Consider the following 22,888-nt stretch of genomic DNA (forward strand, 5'->3'; position numbering starts at 1 on the left):
CATAAATAAATAATGGTGCGATATGGATTTTTTTTTAGCTGATACCGATATCCAATGTATGATCTGCTGCTGTGGTCGATAACCGATATTTGCTGATACCGATATTACGCTTTAGTCGTATAAAATCTTGGTTTCAAATATTGGCATCAAATATCAATGCTCGACAGTTCTGATACTACAACCATTATCGCTCATTCCCACAAATAGTTTTCCTCCAAAACTCTACAACGCGATACGTTTTTTTAGCGTTTGTTTCAGAAATACTGTATCCGCCGTAAAACCTTTCTATCGCTTGGCGTAGTTCCTCGCTGCAGGCCACAGTCCACAGAGCTGATAATGATGTCCCCCGCTGCCCCGTGTCTGATACCGGGCTTCAAAGCAGATCTGGAGCGTCTCTCATCTCCGGCAGTGCTCTACGTCGCACTGTAATACACGTTCCCCCGCTAATTGTGATCTGTGTGTTGGTACTAGCTAAACGGTGAACGCCAATGCTAATCAAAGACAGGGTTAATTAACTCTTTGTATGGTGAATCAATGCGCTTTTGAGGTATGGAGTAGAGCAGGTGGGGCTAGGAGTGATTCACGAGCTAATAAGTCATACGTTCTAGTATACAAATTGCAAGCTTTACGTGTGTACAAAATCAACAATGCTACAAACATTTTTTTTTATATGTGTACAGTTGTCCCTCAATATATCGCGGTTCACCTTTCAGGCTTTTTTAGTGCAATTTTACATGCTTTTTTACATCGTATGAGCGTGCATTGTGTTCTGCATCCTGATTGGCTAAGGGACTGTAGACCATTGTCCATCAGTCGCAGCCAAATTTATATAAACGTTGGATCGCAGTGTGACTCTGAAGTGCTGTATGTTTGCAATTTTTTTTCTCCCCGACAAAACCCACAATGTCGATGAAATGTTCTGCACCAACGAAGGTTTGAACTTTGAGAGTGTTTAAACAAGAGAGAAATGTGAGAAAATGTTAATGCCTGTGTGAGAAAAGTGTATAAAGTGTGTGGTGAGGGGTTTTACAGACAAAAACATATAGAATAATTGCAAAAAATAAAGCTGATACTTTGCAGATTTCACCTATTGCGGGTTATTTTTAGAATGTAACCCCCGTGATAAACTGTGGACCACTGTACTCCCAATTGTTACCAGCTCTATAATAAGAAATACCAGTATGAAGATGCCCCAAAATACATCTTAACTAACAATAAAGTAGGATAATACATGACACCTGCTTCAACTTGTCTCCGCCCACTTCAACTATCCTCCCCGCCTACTCCAGGAAGTACCAACTAACCAGGAAGCTCTTCTTATCCAGCCTTTTCTTATAGTTAATCTCCGCTGGTCATGGAAATCGTATCATCAGAATAACTTGTTGCGTTCCCAGATAATCCTACATAAATGGCTCTCTTGTGTGTCCCGTAGGTTTCGTATCGCCTGCAACAAGATCATCACTCACAAGATGTTTGACCACGTGGTGCTCGTCATCATCTTCCTCAACTGCATCACGATCGCCATGGAGAGGCCGCGCATCGACCCCAGCAGTGCCGTAAGTCCAATACTTCACATAGATTTTTGTGGGTTTTTTTGTGACTTTATTGGTAGTTTATATCGGTAAAGTTTGTACGTCTGAATGGAACTGTATCGTAGGGAAGTTGGGTCATTTTGGATCATCCTGGATTTGTAGTTCTTAAGTTTCATGACGCGTTAGATCATCAGTTGTTTTGTTAAAAATTATGTGAGCAAGAGGTAGATAGACCCGGGTTGGGATGGTTGCTATAAATCATCAAATAGCGAAAAGAGCATTTAACATTGTCCGTTCTCGACTCACTTGAGCTTCAGGATATAATCTTAGGGACTTTTGTCGGTGTATTTTTTTTCCTACGGTCTTTTCTTTTCTGATTTTCTGTATTTTAGCTAAACAACTGACAATATGTTGCACCTCTTTACTGTTGACACGGACTAAAATTGATCAAAAGAGGGACACCTGGGACATTTCTTGTATAAAATTGGGACAAATCAGTGGTTTTGGATAAATCTTTTGGAACATTGGACAGGGAAGGGAAGGGTAGACCAAAAATAAAAAAATAACTCAAAGCTTATGGGGTTTAGAACTTTTTTTTCATATCCTAAACTGTACCAGAGTCTTATATATTGTGCTATATTATATTAAGTGTTTTCGAACATTTCAGACCGTTCAGACGTTCAGACAAACCTCAGTCTTCTCAGATGTGGAGCAGTAAAATGACGCCCACTTATCCTACCCGGAGGTGATACTTCCCGGGCCCTAGTCCTGACTGTTTGTCCAGAGACACGTGGTGAAAACATCAGCGTGCTTATGTTTAAATGCTAAATACAGAAGTACCGCGGATTTCATTGACATGTATGTACGGCACAGAGCGAGGGAAGAGGTGTGCTGTCCGGACTTACCTCACCTTCTTTCACTCTTTCAGGGAGGCGGTACTTGATTTTTTGTTATTAACGTAAAAGTACAGATACAAAGACAAAAAAAATCCAAATAAAAGAAAAAATTTACTGTTAAAGTACCTGTCTAAAAATTGACTTAAAGCATGAAAAGGCAAAGTATTTAACGCAGATTTAATTTTTTTTTTGTATATTTTTGTTCACTCAAATTATCAATGTGTTAAAAATAAACCCCTCAGACTTTTCAGCAAGTCTCAGATAATCATAAATAATACTTTTCCTTTACAGTCTTGTTCAAAAGTGTAGTAGAAAGTACAGATACCTGCTCTCAAATGTAGTTAAGTAAAACATATCCACTATTGACGTAATTAAAGTACCGTATTTTCCAGGGTATAGGTCAAAAAATGTATAATAATGAAGAAAAAAACGAGGTTGTCAGTGTGACCGTAACGAAGATGTGAAATTATATACTCAGACGTGACTGATATTCCACACACCTCTGAGGATAAGTTGCACCCCCGGCCAACTGCGACTAGTCTAAGTACGGTACCTAAAATTAAAAGTACTACTAGGTTTACTTTGTTACGTTCCACCACTGTAGGAAGGGAATCTGCAACTCTCTTCCTCACCTCTGCTCCTCTCATCGCTCTGTGTATCAGCCGTACAGTTTAATTCACACGCCTCCTCCTCTCACGTCTCATCTTTGGCCGCTTTATTTACCCGGACGTTGCACATCTGGGGCAACTGTCAGTCATTCGCAGAGCGCGTACGTGAGAGCGGAGGAGCAGAACCCGGCCCGCTCCAACAAAACAGCTGATGAAAGGATTTATCAAGGGTAATATGGCGTAATCTCAAACAAATTAGAATGTGATTTAGTAGATTTTCAGTCAGATATTTCTTTCACGAGCGACTGAAGCCCCAGCCTGTTATGACATTATCAAATTCAGAAGGCAAAAGATTAACTCCAATACAGTGGTCCCTCGTTTATCACGGGGGTTACGTTCTAAAAATAACCTGCAAAAGGCGAAATCCGCGAAGTATCATCTTTATTTTTCACAATTATTATATGATTTGCCACTGTAAAACCCCTCACCACACACTTTATACACTTTTCTCACACAGGCGTTAACATTTTCTCACATTTATCTCACGTTTAAACACTCTCAAAGTTCAAACCTTCGTAGATTTAAAGAACATTTCATTGACATGGTTTTGTCGCGGAGAAAACTTGCAAACATACAGCACTTCAGACTAAAAAAATCCACGAAACAGCGAAAGTTGAACCACGTTACAGTGAGAAACAACTGTATTATAACCTTTTTTTCTTCACTTACACCAATTGTTTCATTATTTTAAGTTACGTAAAGCGAAATAACTCAAACATTCCCACGGGCAGTTTTAAAAAGTCGCTTGAGTGTAATGAGAGACACACCGTAGCGCAGTGATCCTCCGTTTGTTTCCTTATAGCGTCGTGTGCCATAGCCTCAAATCTGCTGCATTGCATCAACATTATTCCTCCAATGCACCATCCAATCAGACGGAGGGGGCTGGCAGCGGCGTGCTACAACATTTCCAGTGGCAATAATTGGACAGTTGATTTTTTTTTGTTTTTTTTTTTCGTTTTATTACCACTGTGGATGTGCCAGATTGGTTAGTGGAACATGGAGGAGATGTGTAGTACAAATTGATTTGATTAGCAGTGGGCTAGTGGCAAGTTTCTATTTACAGATATGTTGATTCATGCGGTATTTTGAATAATGCATGCGCGAAATACTGGCGTCGATATCAACATGAGCGGACCTTTTTGTAAATCAAACTGACGTGGAAAGTATCACATAATATTCAGCCTCAGTCTCTGTGTGTCCGTGCGCATCAGGTTCACTGTGGAACATTTCGGCGGAGGGTCCCGTAACTGCTTTTTTCCGTGGTTATTTCTGTGACAATGACATATCTGTGGAGACGACGATGTGGTTTAAGCTCGACCAGGAAAGTTACATAGTGTACCTTTAAACTGGCTACTGTTTTAAAATGGAATTAGAAAAGCATCATTCATTATCGGATAATTCAGGAAGATTCTCCGTATTCTTTAACCCTTTTGTGGCGTATGGTATTGTTGCCAATAGACTGGTGGTTGTGGATTTTCCATTACCGTAACTCAGCAACCAATTGTGCATCATGTAAATTCAAACGGCGTCTCAAACCAGAGGCATCGGACTCTTTAAATATTTTACTGTCATTACGGTAATGTGCTTATGTTGTCCCTCGAAGACGACCAATCGGAGCGCAGGTGCCGCAGGATTCTTACACTCGGTTATTAGAAAAATAGGAAAAACGTAAAAGGAAAAATATGAATGGATATGTAAAATATAAGTAGTTGTGTGAAAAAGGGCAAAAGTACATGCTGATACTTTCTTTAACATGAGTTTTATGGCTAAAAAGAATAAAAGTCTAGGCGAGCTATACTGGTCTATAGTGTGCTCAGTCCTTAAAGGGTTATTAAAGCCAGAGTATGTCACTTTTTAGCTTTTTTTTTCATTTTGGTTGTGTTAATAGACACATAAACACAGTATTTACACAGTGAGCGGGCTTGCATCTCCACAAACCTGACTTTTATTTGCCCTGGAGAATGGTCTCTTCCTAATTGATTCTCTGGAAATGTTGTTCGTTTGGCTATAATATTCCGCAGTAAGTTCTAAAATGTGTTTGTCTCCATGAAAAATGTTCCAAAGTGTGGCTTTAACTTTCTATTTCCATGGAATGATGCAGGTGACGTAACCAGAAAGTTGCATTTGCCTTCAAGTCCGTGCACTTTCAAACCAGGTTTAATGTGAACATTTCAAAAGTATTGATACTAAAACTAGTATTGAAACTAGATACACACTGAACAGTAGCTCAGTTGGTAGTGTTCATCATGATCAGAAGGTTCGTAGTTTGAATCCCGGTCCCAATGTTATCGTCATTGGGAGATCGTTCAGATCAACTAACCCATACGTTGACGGTACGATTTCACCCCAGACATGTCCTCCAGCTCCTCCGGTGGGACCCCAAGGCGTTCCCAGGCCAGCTAAGAAACATAGTCCCTCCAGTTTAAGTATCGATAATGGAAAAAAAAAAAAAAATCACCAAATATGACAAAGCCAGCAACAATTTTAGAATAACCTTGAGCTATTTCAGAACTATTTTACAACCACATGAGCACGTTTCACAACTCTCGCAACAAGGAATTTTGCTGTGACGGTAAACAACTAGCATGCTAACGAGCACTTCCAACAAAATATGATAATACTGGACCTTTTTGTTGTCACACAGTAGCTCAGCGTTTATACACTGATTCAAAATTGACGGTTTGAATCCCGTTTTTGACATAAATATCGTTGATGGAGCAGTCGGACGGATGAATACTGTTGTTGTGTCCTTGGGCAAGACGAATGTAAGAATGTGAGCGTGAATGAGTGAGTCGTTCCTTGATGTGAAGGGCTTTATTGTGGCTTGAAGGTGGAAAAACACCGTGCCCAAAATGTGTAACCATTTTATTGTCAAAAAAATGTTTTTTTTTGGTTTTTTTTGTATGAAAATCAGTGTTAAGCATCAAAACTCCTCCGTATCAAGTTTGTCATTTTGAATCGTGACAATACACTTCATATTGTTTTTACGAAGACCCACTTTGAATCTCGCCGCTATCGTTTTAACCCGATTTACACTTGTGCACTAACAGAGGGGCAGGGCTCCGACTCTCAACTCAATTTATTACAAAAACAACATAACTTTACGGCCGTAGAATCCACATACTCACATACTCAAAAAAAAACATGAAGAATCATTACGAATCATACGAAGCATTATTTCTAATTGAGCGGCGGGTACAATGCATCACTGTCTACCGCTCAAATTGAATTATTTTAACATCAACCAAATGAAACGGGGAGGGGATGAGTTGTCAGCACCGGGTTACGGCTACGGAGCATTACAAGGCTGGACAGTGATGAAAGCTTGTCTTAACATTTGGCAGGGTTAAATAGGAAAATTATCGTTCAGAAGTGGAGCCGTGCGGTGTGTTGATGGTTTGCTTTTCGTAGATACCCCCGAGGGCACTGGAAGTCAGACCGAAATGTGGGATACGCGAGGAAATGGGTTTATGGAAAGTGTTTTTTTTGAAAATGTTACTGAATGGATAAACTGGTACGAGTGTAAAGCAGAAGTATAAACTTTCTAGGGGATGGATTAGTGCAGGGGTGTCAGACTCATTTTGACAGAGGGCCACATCAGCAAAATGGTTGCTCTCAAAAAGTAAATGTAACTAAATAATGTAATGTAAATGTAAAACTATTTTTTAATCTTGTTAATTAACCGTTTCTGTATTTATCATTTATTCAAGTCACAAATATTGCATATGAATTTGCATAGATATAAAAAAAATAAATAAATCTGCGTAACTGTGTATCTCCTGATAAACTGATATTTTAAGACAGTCATACCTTTTAATTTACCTTGTCGCGGGCCACATAAGTGACACGGCGGGCCACATTTTGCCCGCGGGCCTTGAGTTTGACACATGTGGATTAGTGTTATATCTTAAGACAATCAAAAGAAGGAACACCGGAACGACTGAATGTATTGCCTCGTGTGGTAGATTATCAACACATGTAAAGGACTTAATAATACGTTAATGTTGTGTGATTAGTTATACATAATTACGGTTACAAGAGGGGGTCAAAATACAATTAGACTATTAGACTAAAGACTGAATAAATAACGCTAGTTCATTTTAAGTGATAGGATAAAAATCTACCTGTATCACCAGAATCGATATTAGCACAAATATTTAGGATGTGTATAGCCACTTCTTTAGCGTCATTGCTCGTCCATTTCCAAATAAAGAAATGGACGAAATTATGATAAGCCTAGGATAAAAATCTCATACCAAAATCAATATTAGTACAGATATATTGTCCATCTCTATGCATTTTAATGGAACAAAGTCAGATGCTAATGCTAACCACTCTGCAACTGCGCACCTAATAGCCTACTGCGTATTATGGAGTTATTACACATTGTTAGGTAATGCAGCTCTTATTAACGAATTGAGGAAAATATCGAATTGTGATTTTTTTGACAAGCATTACGATTGATTTGGTTCAAAGTTCATATTTACGTGTCTAGACGAATTGACAAAAAGACAAAATATGAACCAGTGAGCAGGTCGTCATAATAGTCCAAACTGATGGAAACAAACGCCTGGATAAGTTTCTCCAAGTCTGGTTTAGGCACTTTACCTTTAATTTTTGCAGTGTTTTAGATAAAAGTAAAAAGTAAAAAATCAAAGTGGTCCAACGTTATTCCTCACTTACCTTATGCATTCTAAGTGTCCTTTTTATTCACCACGATGAGTTTATATCCGTTTTTCACAACTCTCAGAGACCAGTGCGGAGTTTTGGTAAATCGTCTTGGTAAGATTTACAACAACTAGCATGGTAACAGTGCACTTCCTAATTTTTGGACAGTAAAATGTATTCTAATTAGACAGCACACAGCAAACTTATTTTGATCTCAGGAGCTACTTTTACCATGTATCTGTACTGGGGCAAATAAACAAACAAATTTTGCTCAAATACATGGGGAAAAATTTTTGTATTACTATTATTTTTTGTTTTTATTTCAGTACAAAGAATAAGAAATATAAAATTTGTCAAAGTGAATTAAAGGTGCTTAAAAATGCTAAAAATTTGGACCATCCAATACTCACCGCAATGACTTTATAACTTTTTTGCACATTTCAGACAATTGTGGAGTGGAGTTTTCCCATCACGCTGCTGCTTACAACAACTAGCATGCTAACAGACGGCACACAGTGGTCTCATGTTCCCTGATACGCTGGTTTTACAATATATCTGATGTAGGTCAAGACAATTTTTACTTTATTACATGAGAAAAACAAATCAGTACAGCCCTGTGGCGTGTTCTTACTGAGAGCGGGGTCGCCTCTCCACAGATCTGACCTGTAACTCGGCAGATATAGATAAGTGTAAGGCCATTTTGCGGAACATTCAGGCAAATCGTTGCGACTAAAGGCAATTACTCTACTCTTAAACCTGGTCTGCAATCGCTTCCTTCACAATTACAACCATGGAGACAAACAGATGGTGAATCCTTCTCCAGAAAAGTTACACAGTGCAGCTTTATGGTCTGTTCTCTGGTTTTTCCTCTCTGTGATGTGCTGAATGGTTCGTGGTTCAGTCCTGGAATGTACAACAGCCCCCAAGTGATGTCACATTCCCACAGTCCCCCTCCCCCGTCTCCTCCCCTCGCTGATTGGAGTGCTCCACGGGGCAATATCACTATACTGAATGTGATTATATAATGCTATATAATCACCCGGAGATGTAGCGGAGGGTACCGTGGGAAAGACAGCCCCTTCTAATCGGAGATGAGTAGAACGGGCAAAAATTACACTCAGTAAGACCAACATTGTTTAAGAGAATGAAGCTCGCAAAAAAAAAAACAACAAAAAAAAAACACCTGTGCTCATAACATTGTTGGCAATCAGTGTCTTTAATAATAAAAATCTTTGTAAACATGTAAATAAACATACATTACGTACACGCGGGGAGGTACGTAACACGGATTTTTGGCAGCTGAGAGGATTTCTGATGTTTGAGTTGAGCCGATGTCGATGTTCAGACCCATAAATTGAAGTAAAGTTATACTACTTTTGTAAACAGTTATATTCTTTTATGCAATTGTTGTATTTTTAGGATGGTTATGTAATATATAGCCACCTCGTTAGCTTCTTTGCTCATCCATTTACATATTTAAAAAGTCTTCGACAAAATATCTGCCCAGCGTGTCCACATCACTTAGGAAAAAGATCTCCCCATATCACTAAAATCAATATTAGCACAGATATGTTGTCCATCCCTATGCATTTTGATGGAAGAAGGAGTCAGATGCTAATGCTAACCACTCTGCAACTCCGCACCCATTACATATTGTGGAGTTAGTACACATCGGTAGGTAATGCAGCTCTTGTTAGCGCTAACGATTTGGGAAAAAATATCGAATTGTGATTTTTCAAACCAGCATTGTGATTGGATTTGGTTTAAAGTTCATATTTTAAACGTGTCTAGAGGAATTGACAAAAAAACAAAATATGAACCAGTGAGCAAGTTGTTACAGTGGTTTAACCTGCTGGAGACAAAAGCATGGATAAGTTTCTCCAAGTCTGGTTTACACTTTTGGAGTGTTTTTTTATGGTAAAAAGCCGTAGATGCTATTGATTTTGATGTGGCTGTTACATTTACATTTCTAGCCTGATTTGAAGGTTTTAGAGAGACAGACTGGAGGTAGATGCTGACACTTTCTCTATGTTTCTTTGGGCCAAAGACTATGACTTCAGTCTTGTCTGAATTTAGCTGGAGAAAGTTGTTTCACATCCACACACTGATCTGTTGATGCACTGAGTGAATCCACTGGTCCATATTCACCTGCTGCAGTGAGACATAGATCTGAGTGTCATCTGCAGAGTTGTGGTAGGACACATTATTGCTGTGTATTAACTGGCATAACGGCAGCATGTAGAAAATGAACTAAAGGGGTCCCAGGATTGACCCCTGGGGCACCCCACAGGTCACGAACATGTTAACTGAGACACAATTTCCAATCTCAACAAAGTACTCCCTTGTTTTCTAGATTGGACTTGTACCAGTGTCAAAAGCAGCACTCAGATCTAACAGGATAAAGACAAGAATCAGGTTTCAGAACGTGATTGTACAGATCTAAACTACACGATTAGCTGTTTTTCCACACGGAGTAAGACTTCATAGAACAGGAAATGATGGTAAAACTGTAGCATGTGCGATTTGCTACTTCCGTAAAACTGTGATTTTGATTGTGATTAATCTCGCAGCCCTAGCTCTTATTATCATAGCATGAAACAGGTGACCCACTTGTTTTCTTAACTTTGATACTAAATACTGTATTAGCTGGCCCTGGGTCTTCTCCACTCTTGTAAACAGTAAACTTCAGAAGTGCTGCCAGCCATCATTAGCAGGAGCCACAGATTGTTTGCTAAATATTAATTGTCTGGGGATTCTAGTTCTATAATGCATTATTCAGCTGTAGCCTGAATGAATCCAAAAACACCGCTTTTGTGCATAAGCATTTTATAAACTTTATTTCTCTTCTTCTACAGGAGCGGATTTTCCTCACTTTGTCCAACTACATCTTCACATCCATCTTCGTGGCTGAGATGACCGTCAAGGTAAGACTCAATTCTTTTGTGCAAACTTGAGATCGAATTGAGATGTATTTTGTGAGCTTTGAAAGGACTCATATTCTGGAAAACGGACTTTTTTTTTTAGCTTTCAATCATGTTATAATGTTGTCCCCTAATCAAAAACAAATCTTGCTTCCTTTATGTAAATCCATTATTCCAAAGTCATCTTCTCTGAGCACTCAAAAATGCTTGGATTGTTGCGTCACAGGTAAAAATCCATACTTTTCCTGTGCAGTTTTTGGCTATAAACCATCACCGGACTCATTGTTATAGCATTCATGGGGGATACAGACTCATTCTTTTGTTTTTGTATTTTATTTTACGTTTTCATTGCTGACAGCAGAGGGAGCTCCAATCCCTAGATACCTCATTTCAAACAGAGGCTTAGTTTTTAAAGTGTGATTTCCAAATGTAGACGTTATTTTAAGTTAGAATATGTGAAATATGTATCCCAAGGTGACAAAAAACATGTTAAATGGAAACTGTTGAGGTTTTATCCATTTAAAATCAGTAATGTACTAACTTTACACTAAATCACATGTGTCAAACTCAAGGCCTGTGGGCCAAATGCGGCCCGCCATGTCATTTTATGTGGCCCGTGACAAGGTAAATTAAAAGGTATGACTCTAAAAATATCAGTTTATCAGGAGATACACAGTCATTTTTTTTATATCTATGCACATCCATATGCAAGATTTGTAATTTGAATAAGTAGTAAATATAGAAACGGTTAAATAAGAAGATTTAAAAGTACTTGGATTTATTTTACATTTTACAACCATTTTGTTGATGTGGCCCTTGGTGAAAATGAGTTTGACAGGCCTGCACTAAATCATTCTGATACGGCTGCCATTTTGAATATCGCGGTCGCCGGCGTTATAAATGTCAATATGCTACATCGCTAACTTCGCATCATGATGGCAAAAATAGCATAACTTGGTAACTTGTATTCTTTTTTTTTTCCCCTAACTCTTTATTGATCATAGAAGTCCAAAGAATGTGCATAAAAAAAAAAAAAAATCACATCCTGGATTACTACTTCATCACATCACAAGGTTAAACCGAGTGTTTTGAATTCTGGAAAATTTATGGGTTTACTCAAACGTGAAGCAGTGAAGCAACACTCAAATCCAGTCATGCTTTTTATAAGGGAGTCAACATTGTAATGATTAACAGCTCAATAAAAGTCAGTTTGGCAGGATATCGGAACTTTAATTTGAATTATTTTAATCATTCAGCCTAACCTCATTATGTAAATCTTCGCTCTCTGCCTTTCCTATCTCGACAGCAGGTGCAGGGGCCAAAAATAAGTTGTTGATGAGCAGTATTTGGCCTGATTTAATAAGTAAAAGAAAAAGTCCACCGCGGTTTAATATTTTATGCAACGCTAATTTTGCTTCACGTGCAGAATACCGAATGAACCGCGCCTATAGAATTTAAAATGGGGTGTTGAAAAAAGCTTAGAGTGTTTTTATGGATCTTCTCTGCTCATTTTAAAGGCATATAAACTTAATTTAACTGCGTGGTTAAATTATGTATCTACTTTGCCTCATTAAAAGAGACACATAGTGCAAAATCTACTTTTTTCTTTAAAACATGCTCATGCACACATGTTTCAGTGATATATCCATACACTAAAAGAGCTTTGCCCTGATTATTCTAGCACTTAAATTGACTTCACTAACACGCATCTGTCTGTTAGCATAATGGCGCTGTAGCTATTGTGGATCTAAAAGTTGTCCTGTAGTGTATAGCCATTGTCACACAGTCCAATCCTTAGGTTTTTAGCCAGCAAAAGGCATCAGGTGCATAATCCAAGTGTTTTTTATAGAAAACTGTTAGCTTCACGGTGCTAATAGCTGTAAGCATTGTGGTGCTAAATGTCATCTAGCTATATATATAACAAAAACATAGAAAAGACTATGCTACGTTACCCATAATTACTAGCTCACAGTATCTTTATTCTAACTTTTTAAATAGCATTACTTTTGAACACCTCAATTTTGTAACTTCAGATAATGTACAGAACAGGGATTTGTTTTTTGTTTTTTTGTTTTTTCTTGATACATTTCTTGCTGAATACACTGGCATAAAAATGTAACATGGCTTGTCATACTATTTATTTATTAATTATTAACTTGCCCTCATGAACAAGCATTTATCTGTTAGCTGCTTTGTGCTAATAGCTATAGCAGTAGCATTGTGGTGCTATAAGTTGACAAGTGACACATAATCCAAGTGTTCACACTGAAAGCAGAGAAGCCAGGTCTTTTATAAATTTTGCACATCAAAAGTAAAAAAAAACCCAAACACTAAAAGACAAACAAAACAAAGCTAATATCTCTATAAGTAGGCTGCTAACTAGCCTTTTTTTAAATACCTTTTACATTTTACTTAATGTGATGTACAATATGGCTATTTTTGACCGGTTCTGTATCTTTTAATTGCACAAAACATTTTGATTTTTTGCATGTAATTTGCAGTGGCCCAGCTAACACCAACTTGATGCTAACAGATGAGTAAACAAGATGGTGTAAACATAATATGACTTGTCAGACTATTTATTTATTTATTAACTTGAAATGCCTTTACAAACAATCATCTGTTAGCTTAATTTCGCTAACAGCTATAAGCATCCCGGTGCTAAAGGTTGTCCAGCTAATGACATGGCAACACAGTCCATTTATATAGTTTGTCAGACTCTTTGTTTAATTAATTAAACTTTTTTATTCCATGTATTTATTTATTAATAGAACAGATATTATTCAAACTTGGAAAAATAAAAGTTTTGTTATTGCTGTGTGCAGATCGTGGCTTTAGGCTGGTGTTTCGGGGACAAGGCGTACCTGAGGAGCAGCTGGAACGTTCTGGATGGGATGCTGGTGATGATCTCCGTCATAGACATCCTGGTTTCTCTCATCTCCAACTCGGGCACCAAGATCCTGGGAATGCTGCGGGTTCTCCGGCTACTGCGTACTCTGCGGCCGCTACGGTAACTACTCCTGTAACTGCAAAAAAAGCTGATAAAAACGGTATTGTTGGTGGATACAGTTATTTTTCTGAACATTTTTGGTGAATTTTACTGTGTATTCAGGTTTTTACGATACTTAAACCTGAAAAACATAATTTACAGGCATTTTTTGGCACATTACTGATGGATTTTCATAATTTTGCTTCAGTATTTTTGCAAGAGGTGAAGTTTGGGCCATGTCTTGAATGCTGAACCTAAAAATGATAACAACGACTAAAAACATTTAGGGTTGTTCATCTTAAGTCTATAAAAAATATCAGCATTAGCATTAAAGAGGGGGTATTTTACTTCTATGGTGTACGCTATGCTAACATATAACATATTTAGATACCTTTTATGGTTCTGAAATTGCTAAAATTGACCAAAAACATGTTTAATAAGTTTCACTTTCGTTTTTGATGCTCATGTCTCTATTCTTTTTGTTTCCCGCGTTAAGTTACTCCCCCTTCAGAGCGCTGTCACAACACAATCAGGTTAGCTAATCGTTAGGAGGGTTTGAATAGAGATCACTAAATTGCTCAAACACGCATGGATGACATTAAAAACCTCTTTAAACATGTTTTTGATGACGCAATGTTATAACACGGTAGAAAGCTCAATTTTTGCATAATACCTCCTCTTTAATTACCAAATTAGTTGACTATTATTTCAATTATTAGTCGTGATTAATCGTTTAACTGACCTGGTTTAGTGCAGCTCTCGTGAAGTGCTCCTCATCTTCAATATTTAACTATTTTTGTCCTTTGCTGGTAACTGTATAAACTTGCACTTATTTTCTTATCAATTATCGAAACGTAAATGCCGTTTAGCTAATCGAAATAATGTTGTATTCTCGGCACGACGCAAAATACGTCTCTCTCCGTCTCGTTAATGGCCTAATCTGGTCTAATCTAATTCTAACACAAGGCGATGGACCCATTGCCTCGGCATATTCTGCTGGCTCGTTGACTGCTCGCATGCTTAAACAGGTAGTGACTTTCTCATCTGTGCACGTCGGCGCCCCCCATTGACCTCTTTGTTTACAGACAAACAAGGCTCGACACCGCATTGATTCCTGACACGTGATTGGTTTATTCGACTGTCACTTAAATAAGCAGGACCAGGACAATTAGGACAGGGCCTTCAATGAGAGTGCAGGGAAATGAGAAGTTTTTGGGGTACTAAATGGGTTTTTTTTAAGTTTTTTTTTTTTTTTTGCCATTTGTGATATGATAAATGAAAAATTTCCCCACCCACTTCTCGAATTGGTCAGCGTTTGTTAGGTTCTGACTGTGACAAGTGGAAAAAGACGACGACATTTTAAAGGCGATAGAAAACTGATACAATTTATGATTTTAATGTCATACACCGGTGTACGCAGGCACTGGGGGGGAGGTGGGTTAAGTGTCTTGCCCAAGGACACAACGACAGCGTTCATCTGTGGGAGCTGGAATCGCGCCGCCAACATGTGGGTCAGTGGACAAACGTTCTACCAACTGAGCTACTGTTGCCCACATTAAGCTTAAGCGTAGACGATTTGTGGAGCCAACCGCTAAAAAAACAATGATCGAGTTTAAGATTCGGAGCCAAACCTCTTGTCAAAGCCTGTCCTTGTCAGATCTCAGAAGCTAAGCAAAGCCGGGTCTGGTTACTAATTGGATGGGAGACTGCTGGGAATACTGAGTGGTGGAAGTGGAAGGCAATAAAGTACAAGTAGTAGGACTGTACTTAAGTAGGTGTCTGTGTAATCCCTCAGTCGTCCAGGTCTGATCCAGAGCAAAAGATGAAGTTTAAATCTGCCAATTAGACAAATTGTTGTAGGAGTGAAAACGTTTCAGTGCTGGTCAGACTGCTTGTGTCCACTGCCTTATATCTATCCCCAAGAGAGGAGCTAACTACACTGAAACTGTAAACAGCTATTGTCTCAGTTTCATTTTAAACAATCCTATTCAACGACCCTGCTATTGTTCTCTTTGTTTGGGTCTGAGGATGGAGTGATAAATGGGTGTTAGATGATGTCTAAGGCACCCATTCCTGTTTAAAGAAGGATTCTCTTTCCTAAGAAAAATAGCTTCATTAACTTCCCTCTCAAATCATTTCTTTTCTCTGGCTCAGATCTGAACCTCTTCATCTTCATCTTCAAAGGAGTGGTTAGTGAAGATAGTGAGGATGAGCAGTAAAACGTGTTCACTCCTACAACAATTTGTCTATAGTTGACAGATTAAAACTTCGTCTTTTGGTATTTAAGTAGAATTTTTAGGTATCTGTACTTTACTTAAGTTCATTTTACAGTGGATACTTTTTACTTTTACTACACTACATTTGAGAGCAGTATCTGTACTTTCTATTTCACTACATTTTTGAACAGAAATGAAAGGTAAATAGTGCTTTTCATATGATTTGAGCGGTTATTTTTTACCATTTTCTTGGTAATATCTTGACTAAAGTTTTCGAGTTCAAGCTTCAATTTTGAGCAAAGACAAATAAACACAAAATTCATAAGAAAAAATAAGAAAAGGATTCATATTGTTAGTGTTGACCAATATATGTAGCTTTTCTTTATATATATAAATACACTACATTTAACACATTAATACCTTAACAACACTTGTGAAATACTTTTACTTTTTACTCTAAAAGCAGATTTTAAACAGATACTTAAATATTTCTAGAGAAGCAGACTTTCATGTGATCATTTTACTTTTATTTGAGTCCCTTTTACCTCTGTATCTGTACTTTTTAACATTTTTTTTGCTCAAGTAACAAAATTAAGTACTTCATCTAACTATTACAAACTGTTGTCGTGTCTTTAGGCAAAAAACTTCACCCACTTCGCATAGTATGAATGTGGTGTCTTATTAGAGTGTTGCTATAGTGGGATGGAGCAGATTATCAGCCTTGGTTTTGCGCAAGTCTACCCCAGGGCAGCTGTGGCTACAATAGACATCATCACCGTATATGGAGTGAATAAATAATGCACTGTAAAGCACTTTGAAATACCCATAGAGGTATATAGTCTCCTGATATAATACTGTGTTCTAGAAAGCCGTGGGCCATCCTGGTGAGATATATTGTGCAGTACTCCCCTCCAAACATTTGATCTGTGAGTAATACTTGGTTCTTTAAGTGAAAATGTGTGCGATTGCCTGGTGTTTGGAAAACTCTGACAGGAATCCCGCGCTGATCTGACAGTAATGCTGCGTGAGCCGTGAGCCTGGTGGGATTAAAGCGGGGACGTGCCGTAGACAGCCTCAGAATGGCCCAGGTACTTTGCTTCAGGAGGTCTGATAGTCCCGGAAGGGCTCACGCTGTGCTTTTATTATACTTTTCCACTGCTGTGACTGTTATTGTGTTATTGTTTCCTTCTTATGCAACATTCTGTTCACTCCCAAACACCTGTGATTTTAATATGAATGAAAGAAACGGCGTGTATCATCTGAATTACGTGGATTTCTTGAAAGGGAATATATAGTGGTTTTACTTTATTATTGTCATTAGTTTAATGAAAAGATGTACTTTGATGTATCTTATCTTATCTTACCTTTATCAATCTCTGTGCATTGGACCCATCTCCAGATCTTGAGCTAGTCTTGATGAGGACCTTACCTTAGCCCTTAGCCCCATCTCAGTCCTGACCAAAACTAGCTCAAGATCTGGACTTAGAAATGGTTTAGTTTTGGCTAAAGAGGTGCTAGTTTAGTCCTTGGTTAGGCCATTTTTTAGTACTGGGATAGAGATGGTTTGGTCCTGGTTTAGTTCTTTGGGTTTTCTATCAGAAGTCCTTTAGACCTAATTTAATCTGTGGTTAGACCTGGTTTACTCCTGGAAGAGACTTGGTTTAGTCTTGGGATAGACTTGGTTTAGTCCTGGGATAGAGATGGTTCAGTCCTGGTTTAGTTCTTCTTCGAGTGTTCTTTTTGTCTATATCAGAAGTGCTTTAGACATAGTTTAGTCCTTGGTTAGACCTGGTTTAGTCCTGGGATAGACTTGGTTTGGTCCTGGGATAGACTTGGTTTAGTCCTGGAATAGAGATGGTTCAGTCCTGGTTTAGTTCTTCTTCGAGTGTTCTTTTTTGTCTACATCTATCAGAAGTCCTCTAGAGCTAGTTTAGTGCTTAGTTAGACCTGGTTTAGTCCTGGTTTAGTACAGCTCTTGTTTGATCTGCAGTGGACAGCATCTGTGCAAAAAAGGATCCAAACTGCAAGCTGAAACACAAATATGTAAGGCTCCGTACCTGATTTTACCGTCTTAAAAACCTGAAAAACAGAACTAGTTCATTTTAAACAATTTTTGCAGTGGTCCAAAGTTATTCCTCACTTTCTTTATGCATTCCTAGCATCCTAATTATTTACTACGAAGAGTTTAACACTTTTCACAACTCTCAGAGACCAGAGCGGTTTGCTGTGACAGTAAAGCTAACATCAACTAGTATGCTAACGTATAACTGCTTAACAAAATATATCTGTACTGGAGCAAGACATTTTTGCTCAAATCAGGTACAGGGTCTTTATAGAGGCGCTATTATGCAAAACTGAACTTTTGGAGCTTTCTACCATGTTATAACATCATCAAAAACATATCTGAAGAGGTTTTGGACGTCATCCATGCATGTTTCAGTAATTTAGCGATCTCTCCCCGGGCTCTATCCATAAATATACAAAAGCATGACACAAAACAATACACTACAACTTCACAAACCTGCAGTAGTTTCATTAGCGGGATGCACAGTGATTGCGATTGATGATTGTTGTGATAGCGCTCTGAAGGGGGGGTGACTTAGCGTGGCGAGCAAACATACGTGAGACTCGGAGCATCAAAAATGGAAGTGAAAGTAATTAAACATTTAAATACATTGTTTTTCAACGAATATAGCATTTTTAACCTCCTGAGACCTGGCGTCCTCATCAAACACATTTTGGGTTGTTTAGGCCACAGTGCAAATTTTTAGAACAGAGAACAGCAACAAGAACATGTTCAATTTTGATTATTTTTAAGAGTTTAGAATATTTATTTTTTTATTTTAATGTATTTTTATTTTATTTTATTTTATTTTTTATTTTATTTATTTATCATTATTATTATTATTTTTTTTTTAATTTTTATTTTTTATTTAAAGGCATATGTTTTCCTGCACCTGTCAGTATCACTTCAAATGAGACACAGTGTTCCTAGAGGTACAATTGTTTCTCATTTCGTTTTTTTACACTCAGAAAAAATGTGTGTGTTCAGGCACTTAATAGTTTTTGCAAATAAAGTCTTGCGAGAGCTCGGGTCTCAGGAGGTTAAAACAACAAAACCTACGCAGTCAACACGTGGTAGAAGTATAATACCTCATCTTAAAGTAAAATATCTTCTGTACTTCCATGAGCTGCTGCTGGTACTGCCATATTTCCACCTTTTCTGTTTCTATCAGCTGCTCTGTTTTCTTATTAAACCCCAATTTGACTTTTATTCACCCATGCACACGAACGTTTGAAGTGCCTGCTGTAAAATACAATTGCCGTAGCACTGACCAAACACGGTGTAAAACTCGGTATAGTAAAATTCTACGCTCTCTCCTTTTGGACCAGAACTTAACAAGCAGGCTAAAATGATTGGGCTACATTGGCATGATGCTCGTTAGATGCAGAGTCAGCTGAGGAGAGAGCCAAGCTTCCTCAAATCACCTCGCCTTGTACCTGGATAACCTGCCCACGCATTTTACTCAAACTGGCATGATTTTCCAGCCCGGCTAATTGGAACGCAACAGTGTTAAAGCGGCTGTAACCGATTATTTTCAGCAAATAAAAGCGAAATTTGTCTCATTCCAGTGCAGATATATTGTATAGGCAGCACTAAGGGTCAAAATAAGACCATTGTGTACTGTCTGTTGCGTAATTTTAAAGCAATTTTATCATCCCCGATCTGGAAGTGAGGCTGGGGCACTGTTAGCTTAATAGTTAGCGTTAGCATTTTAGTAACGATGGTGTGAAAAATGCTTATAAACATTGAGGTGATCTAATTCAAGTAATTCAATCTTTTTATGTGTGTGTTCCAGTGGAGGAAGAAGTACTCAAGAAAAAAACAAACAAAACTCAAGTAAAAGTACCATGTGAAAAAAATCTCCTTAAAATATTAAAGTACCCGTTTAAAAATGTAGTTAAAGAGTAAAAAGTAAAAGTGTTTTGCACAGACTTGGAGATTTAATAAAGGTTCAAATGTTGTGATTTGAATCAGTCTTTTTTTTCCGATCTGTTTTTGTTTTTCAAACTATGAATGTGTTCAAAGTAAAGCCCTCAGACTTTTCAGCAGGTCTCAAACTGTAATGAAAAATACTTTTACTTTTCAGTCCTGTTCAAAAATGTCGTGTAGTAGAAAGTATATATACCTGCCTGTAAAAGTAAAAAGTATCCGCTTTTAAGTCTGTGTAATTCCTCAATCGTCCAGGTCTGATTCATAGCAAAAGAAACAAAAGAGAACAATAGGAGGGCCATTAAAGGTTGAATAGCGTCATTAAGACTGAAACTGTAAACAATAGCTGTTTACTGTTTACTACTAAACTTTGCCTTTTGCTATCCACTTTTAAATTGACCTAAGTTATGTACATATACCTAAAATGTGTACTTAAATACAGCATATTACTACTTTTACTTCGTTGCGTTCCACCACTGGTTCACACTTTCACTTTCTGGGTCCTGGTTTTTGTTTAGTTGAGTTGTTCAGTAGACTTGGTTTAGTTTTGTTCTAGACCTGGTTTATTCCTGGTGTAGCGCAGGATTAATGCCGAAATGAGTTCTAATTCAGTTCCAATTTTGATGTAGTGTAGTTGCAAATGTGAATACCCCTTTAAAGGTTCTCCGAGAAAATGTAGTGAACATGGCGTATGTATTTTTGTGTTGCATCTTTATTTCTGTAGGTGATTGCAGAAAAACACAGTACACAAAATACACAAAAACTCACAAACACCGCTATTACCAACATTACACTTACAGATTTTGTTTTGTTTTATTTTTATTTTATAATTTAATTTAATTTAATTTAATTTAATATTTTATTTTTTTATTTTTTTATTTTTATTTTATAATTTAATTGTATTTTATTTTATTATTATTATTATTTTATTTATTTTTTTCATTGTGGGTACAAAAAAAAAGTATACTATTGATTCTTTGCGGCTTATGTCATCAACATTCCCTGGGTGGTGAAGCTATCTAGAGGCACTGCTCTGTCTAAAGATCTGTTACTCAAATTAGACTTTAATCTGAGCTTTGTTTTAACACAATCTGACCATAAAGAACTTAGCTAGAACTACAACAAAGTGAGCTGATTTGTGCTTTTAAACAAATCCAGAGTCAAAAGCTAGCTAGCATTAGCCAAAATTTTTTGAGTTTGTCACTCTCTCCTAAACGGGACCTTGAACGCTCGTATTTATCACTGGTTGCTGAAAATGCATTTGCTAACGTGTGCATTGTGTCACCAACTGCTGCACATTCCGCCATAGCCACAAATACAGAACCCCCCGGCAATACCATCTCTTTATTTATATATGACAAAATTTTCATAGGTTTCACAAAAATCCAGTCTTGCTCACGTTTTGCAGGCCTATATTTTATCCTCAAACCTCCTTTCTGCCCCATTTGGAACGCAGCCGTACTTTTGCTGTCTAAAAGCTCATGCGTTAGCTGCAAACGCGTCTCGTTGCCCCTGTCACCCCATTGCACTGTGGGAGTTTGAATTAAATATGAGCGTGTCTGTGTTTTGCCCTGTGGCGGTGCGGTGCACTGAGGGTTCATCTCTACACACGCTCAGTAAATGTGTCAAATCAATCCCCATTTATTTACAAGCTACAATAACACACGCTAGTCCCTCAGGCTAATCTGGCAATGCAGTCAAATACAGGAGCTAGCTTAACTGGCGGAGTAGCGGAGGGTCGTGATTTGGACAAACATCACTGCACAAATGTCATATTTCTTGCTGCTTGTTTCATTTTGGATTGCGTTGCTGTTGCAGGGTTTCACCATATACTGTCTCCACTGATTTGTCATTGATATATAGCTGGGATGTTCCGTAGTGTGGCTTTAAACGTAAAAAAACATGCACAATTGGTTCAGCTAAAGTTGTTCTGACCAAGCCTAGCTCAAAATCTGGATTGAAAGATGGGTCAAATGCAGAGGTCAAATTTTCCCAATAATATAGTGTAGCTTAACCTGAATGTGTCCGTTTCCATTGAGACAACACCTTGGGCAAGTTACATGTCAGATCTGTGAAGAGGTGATCCCGCTTACAGTATGCATGTTTGTTTGTTTTTTGTTTTGTTTTGCTTTTCTCAATATAAACACCTGTTATTGAATAAATGCAAGACGTTTAATGCCATAATGTGGATTTTTTCAATTTCACAGTGGAGAAAAACTCTCCAGAAAAGTTACACAGCATCTTTAAAGGTCCTATATTGTAGAAAATGGGTTCTTGTGAGCGATAAGTCATTATACACCTTGCACTTTAGGTTATGTGCAATACTCACAGCACTATAAAACTCGTGCAATACACACAGCACTTTAGAACTTATGCAATACACACAGCACTTTAGGACCTGTGCAATACACACAGCACTTTAAAAGTTGTAGTAACCCTCCTGAGTTTAGGTTTTTGACATGGCTTCTGTCCTGCCCTGTATGTATTTGACTGTATTTTGTTTATCTGGTATTTTATGTTAAATGTGACCATCAACCTGTCCAGGGACAACAGATGGAAATTAGCCTGTGGCTAAAATCTCGCATACTTACATATGTATCTTATGTTCATTAATATGCACTGTCCCTTTTCTAAATAAATAAATAAATAAATTATAATGTTGTTACCTAATCAATTCTCTATTGAACAAAAGATGAAATGTAGCTGTTAACTTGAAAACTACCACTTCATGTCATCACAAGGTGGAACAGAGCATTTTGAGCTTTGGAGATGTTACAGACTAATAATGAAGTGTTACTCAAACATGTGTGAATGAAACAAAACACAACTCCAGGTCTGTTTTTGACGAGGTAACAACATTATAACATGATTTAAAGATAGGGCTGGGTATCATTAAGAAGTTGCCGATACAGACCTCGATACATAGGCCACGATACGATACGATCTCGATACTGTGCCACTGCTGATTCGATACAATACGAGACGATATATTTCAAATCAGTTC

General features: G+C 37.8%; 1 protein-coding gene across 2 annotated transcripts in view; it reads left to right on the forward strand.

Annotated features, from left to right (window-relative positions):
- Nucleotides 1-22,888, forward strand: part of cacna1g (calcium channel, voltage-dependent, T type, alpha 1G subunit) — a 313,071-nt gene that overhangs the window by 196,420 nt on the left and 93,763 nt on the right. For both annotated transcript variants that reach the window (XM_055229674.1, XM_055229673.1), the window contains exons 18-20: nucleotides 1,433-1,556; nucleotides 10,620-10,688; nucleotides 13,511-13,695. In XM_055229674.1, the coding sequence (XP_055085649.1) occupies nucleotides 1,433-1,556; nucleotides 10,620-10,688; nucleotides 13,511-13,695 (378 nt within the window). The remainder of the gene's footprint in view (nucleotides 1-1,432; nucleotides 1,557-10,619; nucleotides 10,689-13,510; nucleotides 13,696-22,888) is intronic.

The sequence above is a fragment of the Periophthalmus magnuspinnatus genome, chromosome 19 (genome assembly GCF_009829125.3).
Source record: "Periophthalmus magnuspinnatus isolate fPerMag1 chromosome 19, fPerMag1.2.pri, whole genome shotgun sequence".
Taxonomy (NCBI): Eukaryota; Metazoa; Chordata; class Actinopteri; order Gobiiformes; family Gobiidae; genus Periophthalmus; species Periophthalmus magnuspinnatus.